This window comes from Mus caroli, chromosome 11 (assembly GCF_900094665.2).
Source record: "Mus caroli chromosome 11, CAROLI_EIJ_v1.1, whole genome shotgun sequence".
NCBI classification, from domain to species: Eukaryota; Metazoa; Chordata; class Mammalia; order Rodentia; family Muridae; genus Mus; species Mus caroli.
In genome coordinates this window covers 72,113,343-72,120,776 of record NC_034580.1, presented here as the reverse complement: position 1 = coordinate 72,120,776, position 7,434 = coordinate 72,113,343, and the positions used below count along the sequence as shown (strand labels likewise).

At 39.7% G+C, this 7,434-nt stretch overlaps 1 protein-coding gene across 1 annotated transcript in view; it reads left to right on the top strand.

Moving 5' to 3' along the window:
- Window positions 1–7,434, top strand: part of Efcab5 (EF-hand calcium binding domain 5) — a 110,442-nt gene that overhangs the window by 6,666 nt on the left and 96,342 nt on the right. Inside the window, exon 3 of the mRNA XM_021178008.1 lies at window positions 2,978–3,518. Within this exon, the coding sequence (XP_021033667.1) occupies window positions 2,978–3,518 (541 nt within the window). The remainder of the gene's footprint in view (window positions 1–2,977; window positions 3,519–7,434) is intronic.

The window sequence follows — 7,434 nt, the reverse complement described above, 5'->3', positions numbered from 1 at the left end:
GCTCTGACTGTCCTGGAACTCACTCTGTAGACCAGGCTGGCCTCGAACTCAGAAATCCGCCTGCCTCTGCCTCCCAAGTGCTGAGATTAAAGACACGCGCCACCACTGCCTGGTGGTTGGTGGTTTCTTGAAGATGGAATACTTGTACTTAAGACCTTATGTTTTGGGTACTTCCTGCTTTATAAAAAATAAATAAATAAATAAACCCAGGCTAGGGCGACTTATAAACAGCATAAATTTAACTTACAAGCAGCATAAATTTTTTATTTACAGTTATGGAGGCTGGAAAGTCTTAAGATCAAGCAAGATATAAACAGATTTGATGTCTACTTGAGGCCTCAGTCTTTGCTTCCAACATAGTACTTTGAATGCAATATCCTCCACAGGAGATGAGCACACTGGGCCCTCAAATGACAGAGGTGGTAGGGACAACAATGTGGCCTAGGTAGTTCTCGCTAGACCTTGTTACATATTTTTTTAAATGTATGTGTATGTGTGTTTGTGCCTGTGTGAGTCTGAATGTACCACACATGTACAGTCACCTGGGGAGACTAGAAAAGAGCACTGGGTACCCTGAAACTGGAATTACAGCCTGTGTGAGCTCTCCAATATGGATGCTGGGAACTGAACGTAAATCATTTGCAAGAACGATAAATGCTCTTAACTACTGAGCCATCTGTCCATCCCCAGTCTAGCCTGTTTGTAGGGTACTAACTCATCCTTGAGGGTAGCGTCTTCAGAAGACTTCCCAGAGACCCTACCTCATAGTACTATCATATTAAGTTCCATTAAATAGACTTTGCAGGGACACAAGCATTCATACTACAGCATCCTAGAATAACAATATCTGTAATAGAGGCTGGAGAGAGGGCTCAGAGGATAAAGTCACTTGCCATTAAGCCTGACAACCTGAATTACTTCTATAGAATACAAGCTGCAGAAAGAAAGAACTGAAAGTTGTTCTCTGACCTCCACACACAAACTACGACCATAGTACCCTCCAAACACACACAAAATAAATGCTTAGAAGTAAAAAAAAAAACAACAAAAACCAAACAAACAAAAAAAACAATCTTGGTGATATCCCTTAAAGAAACGTGTGTAGAAAGGGAGATACATGCAATAGTTTTTGTTTAGGATTATTTGTTACAAGAAAAAAAAAAACTGGAAACATCCAAATATCTAGCAAAATGAGAAAGGATAAATATACTGTGATATAATCAATACTAAATTGTTGTCCCACAGTGAAAAATCAAATGAAGTAGCTTATACCTATCAATGAAGATAACTTTTCTAATTATGACATCAAACATTAAAAGGCTTGATAGGGGGTAATATGAAACAATTACATAAAATTTAAAATGAGAACAATATATATCAGTTAGATATAATAAAACATATTAAAATAAAAGGAGATGGTAAGCATAAAATTTAGAATAGTATTTCTGTCAAGGTAAAAAGCATGAGAAGCTGAGACTAGATACATATATATTTAGTAAATCATTATCATCCTTGCAGGTCTGAATATTTCATAATAAAAAATAGGCTTTTACAACAGCCATTACTAGGAAATTACAGAGGCTCTGTATCTTGTCCTTTTATCTCAGCAACAGTATTTATTGAGAGTTCTTACTAATTAAAAATGTCTCAATGGCTACTTTTCAGTTATACTAAAAATTAATATAGAAAAAAACTTCAGATATGATTCTACTTTTGTATACATCCACAAAATAACAGAAGCAAAATGAAGTAGCATAGAAATGGGTACACACAATCCTATTCTGCTCAGTGGCTAATTATATTATTCTTCAGTGGCTAATATCTGAAAAGATCCCAAAGTACTTTATCTTCATGGCTATGTCAGAAGAACAAAACAAAACACACCTTAATATTACCATTAATTCTCCCAATCCAGTCAGCTCAGCAATCATGGGAACAGAAGAACATATCTGGTAGTTTATTGTTCAGAGTGTGAGCCAGCCGTATCCTGGGCCCCCAGGGTCAATTCAGTTCCACCAGAATAGAAACCTTATGAATCTATGTACTGATGTCATGAAAAAATGGGTTACTTTCATTCTCATTTCATTAGACTGCCAAAATTGTTTGGAAAACTAGATATATGTGTATTCTGCCCACCCTTATGGCAGTTATTTTATATTTTTTACTCTTTCACATCAATTCTAGGATCCCATTGGTCCTTCGTTTTAGCAGTATTTATTTTCTTCCATGGATGAAGGAGGCCGTTAGATGGAGTATCTCCCATTTACTGTGCCCTCTGAAATATCTTAGCTCATTCTACCTCTCTGACCCTCAGGATCTCATCTCCTTCCCGTGTCTTCTGTTTTTCTTTCAACTTTATCTCCTGCTTCTCATCTCTAATATAGTCATATGAAGAAAGGAAGGAAGGAAGGGGGAGGAGAAAATGAGGGAGGAAGGGGGATGGGAGAAAGGGACTGGAGCTGGATGGAGTTGGAGGTCCACCTCGTCTCAGAGATAAAGAGAGCAGAGAGTAGCAACAGAGAATTACTTAATAAAGGCTCTGAGTTGCTCGACTGACTCCTGATTGTGTCAATAGCAGGTGCTTTTATGGTTCAAATGATCATCCTCCGGCTTTTGTTTTGATGATGGTGTTCAGGTAAGCCATGTAAAAAGGATGTGAAACTATTTGAGGTTTTTATTGTTATTAACTCTATCCTAAAGTCACCAATTAAATTAGATTTCGAGTATTATGTATTTTAATTAAAAATTATGTGTATGTGTATCTGTGTGTGGACATGTGCACACGAGTGTAGGTGCCCCCAGGTGCCTAAGACATCTGATCCCTCTGGAGCAGTAGTTAACAGGTCCCTGGGAAATTTGTCCTGAGGACCCTCCAGGGTCTTCTGCAAGAGCAGTATAAACGAACGCTCAGCTTCCGTCACCTCTGCAGCACGACAGTCCTAGTACTTCTTACATGTATCTACTTTTTCCTTCTCAGCTGGTTCAACAAAGGACTCCCCTGCAGTTTCCAGTAATGTTATGCTTAAAAAGCCTGCAAAAGTGATTCTTGGTATAGACGAAAGTGATCTGAGGTCCAAAGTACAGCTGCCGTGGAAGAAAAATCTTAATTTGAGGATAGAGGAAAGAGCCCAGGCCACGCAACAGAAAATATTAGAGAATGATAAACTGAAGAAGGAACAGGAAAAGAAGGTTACAAAAAAGCTCCCTAGGGATGACTTGGCTAAAGAGTGGTTCAATCCTGAAAGCATGACACTGAATACCCGGGCGTACCTGCTGGACAAGCTTCTACCCACCTTGGTTCCCGGAGTGGAACAAATGCTGATGCAGGTGGAGAAGAAGAAGCTTTTGAGCCAAGCTGACATCCCAACCAAGTTTGATCCAATTAATTATTTGGGGGAATATTTAATGAGACACAACACCCATTATATCAAAGACCCAGGAATGTCTGGCTACCAGAGGGTGATGAGAGAGATCACAGAAGAACTGAAGATACGTGTCCCTGATACGATCAACAACAGGTACGGTCGGCTGTGCGCTCCACTGATGATCTTTCTCCTTACGCTGAGAACGTGGTCGAACAACAATGTGAATATAGACAGGACTTGAAAAAAAAAAGATTTTAGAGTTAGACAAGAGGCACTTGTTGGCTGGGGCGGGGTAGGGGGCGTGGCTCGCACTGGTAATCCTGGCACTTGAGAACTGAGGCTAATTCATTTTCCTTTTAATAATTCTAATGAGTGGAAATATTACATAATACACATCTTTCTTTTTTGAAATTAGTATGGGGGTGCACATACCCGTGGCACATGTTGGAGGTCAGAGGACAACTTTGGGGAGTCAGTTCACACTCACCCTTTATCTTTTGGAGGCAAAGTATCTTTGGTTTCTGTTGCTGGGCTATGTGCTTGCTCCAAGCAAATTCAAGGTTACATAGTAAGGCTCTGTAGTTTTCTACTATGATTTACATTTTTTTCAAAGCACTGCAAGGACTAACAAATTAAAATGAGTATATTTGTTTTGTTTTATTGAGACTGAGTTTTGTTTTGCAGTTTGCATCCGGGCTTAAATCCACTGTGTAGTCCAGGTTTGCCTCACTGAAATCTTTTTGCCTCTGCCTCCCAAGTGCTAGGATTATAGCCTACACCACGACACCCAGCCCGTTACTTGGATGTGGTTGTCATATTAGGACTTCAAGTGTATATCTATAGACTCTCTGTACTAGAGAGTAATCTAATTCAAAAGTTAAATATATATGTTTTAAAAAGTTGTAGAGTAAGCCAGACATGGTGAGCGTGCCTTTAGTCCTAGCACTTAGGAGGCAGAGGCAAGTGGATCTCTGTGAGTTCAATGCCAGCCTGGACTACAGAGTGAGTTCTAGGACAGCCATGGCTACATACTGAGACACTGTCTCAAAAAAAACAAAAGAAAAGTTACACAGTGGAAAGTTTTCTTTCTCTTGTCCCTCTGTCAATAGGTGTCAGCACCTATCTCTGCTGTAAATGACTGCTGTTTCATAAATCCTTAGAGGGATTATTTTTATGTATACATTTGCAAGTACAAATATGAATTCTCAGTTTGTTTCTATTATAAAAACATATGAGTTGGAAATAACCCCACATTTCCACTTATCTTTTGTTATGCAGCTAGATTTTAACTTTTATGGCCTCCCATTTTGAGTAAGTTGCTTATTAAAATATTCTTCTGATATTGTGGTTTTATTTTATTTTATTTTTTGAGACAGAGTCTCACTATGCAGTCCTGCTTAGCCTGGAACTTGCCATGTAAACCAAGCTAGCCTTGAACTCACAGAGATCCACCTGCCTCTGCCTCCAAAGGCTGGAGTTGAAGGCATGCACCATCACACCGATTACGATAATTTTTATGTTAAATGTTGATCCATTTGTAACTTATGCTAGTGTATTGTATAAGATGCAGACCCAGCGTTATCCTTTTATGAATGGCTTCTTAGCCATCCCACTGAGACCGACTGAAACAACCCCGTGCCCAGAGGGATGTCTTTAACAAGGCTGGGCATTTCTACTTGCCACCTTCTGTACCCATCACTGTGGCCTTGGAGTTTTTTGGGTTTTTTTTTTTTTTAAAGATTTATTTATTTACTTATTTAATGTAAGTACACTGTAGCTGTCTTCAGACACACCAGAAGAGGGCATCAGATCTCATTACAGGTGGTTGCGAGCCACCATGTGGTTGCTGGGATTTGAACTTCGGACCTTCGGAAGAGCAGTCGGCTGCTCTTACCCACTGAGCCATCTCACCAGCCCCTGGCCTTGGAGTTTTTATGTGCATAGGGAGCCACATTTCTTCTTTGATTTGCTACAAGTCATCACATAAGTTTTGTTCTATGACAAGGGTAGTCTTCTTTCATTACATTTGGGTGGGGGGCGGTCTGGAAGTAATCTGAAGAAATGAAAACTATTGATTTCTATATACTTTTGTTCTCTGTTGTCCTACTGAGTTCTCTTATCATAAAGTGAAATTGCTGTGTTGGCTTTTCTAGGGAAACAACTTTGCTGTTTCCAAACACTACTCTTCCTTTTTCGTTGTCAGTTTTTATGCCTCTGACTTCTTTCTCTTACTACTTGCATTGACTATGACCTCTAATTCAGGGGTGCACAGCGCGGCGGCGGCGGCAGTCACTCGTTCTTGTCTTTCTTGCTTTAGTAGACATGCTTCTGTATTTCTGCATCTCTTGCTTCACCACCAGCAACTTACTTCACATGTTCACTCTATTTGTATCTGAAATCAAATACTGTCTTAAAACAAAAATAATATGTAGGGCCCTAGATGAGGAGCTCTCAACAGTTGATGGCTTCTCGGAGTAGGAGAGACAGTTTTATTTTAATTTATTTACCCTTATTTTATGTAATTGGTGTTTTGCCTGCATGAATGTGTATGTGAGTGTCAGATCTTAGAGTTACAGATGTTTATGAGCTGCCACGTGGGTGCTGGGATTTGAACCAGATCCTCTGGAAGAACAGTCAGTGCCTTTAACTGCTGAGCCATCTCTCCTGTCCAGCCTCTGAGAAACAGTTTTCTTACGGATGTGGCCCCTGGCAGGTTAGCCATGGGGTGGTGGCACACCTGTGAGTATGGGTAGCACAAACTGGAATCAATGTGTTTTGTTAAAAAATATGAATAAAGAACACAAAATTGCTCTAGGGGGTGGTGGCCCACACCTTTAATCCCAGCACTTGGGAGGCAGAGGCAGAGGCAGGCAGATTTCTGAGTTCAAGGCCAGCCTGGTCTACAAAGTGAGTTCCAGGACAGCCAGGGCTACACAGAGAAACCCTGTGTCGGAAACAACAACAACAACAACAACAACGATGACGACAAAAAAAAAAACCACAAAATTGGTGAGGTGAGGGATAAATGTGATTAAAATACATTTTATACATGTATGAAATTCTTGAAGAATTAATGAAAATAGTATATTAATAATAATGTAGGAGCTGGGGATTACTTTAGAGGCAGAACATTTGTCTAATATGGACACCCTGGCCTCAACCTCCTGGATATTGGAATTATAGATGTGCACATTGGTGCCAGCTTTTGGATTTTTTTTTAAACTCTGAAAATTTGGGCTCCCAGTAACATTGACATAGTTATTGATTTGCTTTATCCTATAATTTATATAGTGTACTTTCAAAATAATAGTGACACAAACCTATGGCAATAAAAACTAGATCAATTTTTAGACTTATCTAAAGCTGTTTGTGTATTAAAGGAAGCCATACTCATACAGAAGAAAGCTGGGCATGGTGATGCATGTTTGCAATCAGCATTTGAGAAAGTAAGACAATAGGATCACTGCAAGTCTGAGGCTAGCCTGAGGTACATAGCTTGTTTTAGGAAGGACAGCCTGGGCTACAGAGTAAAACTTTGTCTCAAACAAAACATCAACAAAAACAAGCTCTGAAGAAACTAGGGTATGTTTGTTTGTTTCTTTTACCTGTATGAGTATTTTGCCTGTATGGGCACCACATGTATGCCTTGTGCCTACAGAGGTCAGAAGAGTATGTCAGATGCCCTGGATCTGAAGTTACATATGCTTGTGAACCATTTGGGATACTAGAAATCAAACCTGGGTTCTTAATCTCTGCTCCATTTTTCTAGCCCTGCAAATCAGGATTTAAAATCTTTTATTTACACCAAGGAAGACTTTTTACTTTGTTCACAATTTATTTTTAATTAGTGTACACAGTAGTTGGTTTCCCTGTGATCTTTTCACCCATTCCCATACCCCATTACTTGTTCCTCTTTCTTCTCCCTCCCCATTGTTTCTATTCCTCCTCTGAAACAGATAAAACCTTTTTTTTTTTTTGGGGGGGGGGGTTCGAGACAGAGTTTCTCTATATAGCCCTGGCTGTCCTGGAACTCACTTTGTAGACCAGGCTGGCCTCGAACTCAGAAATC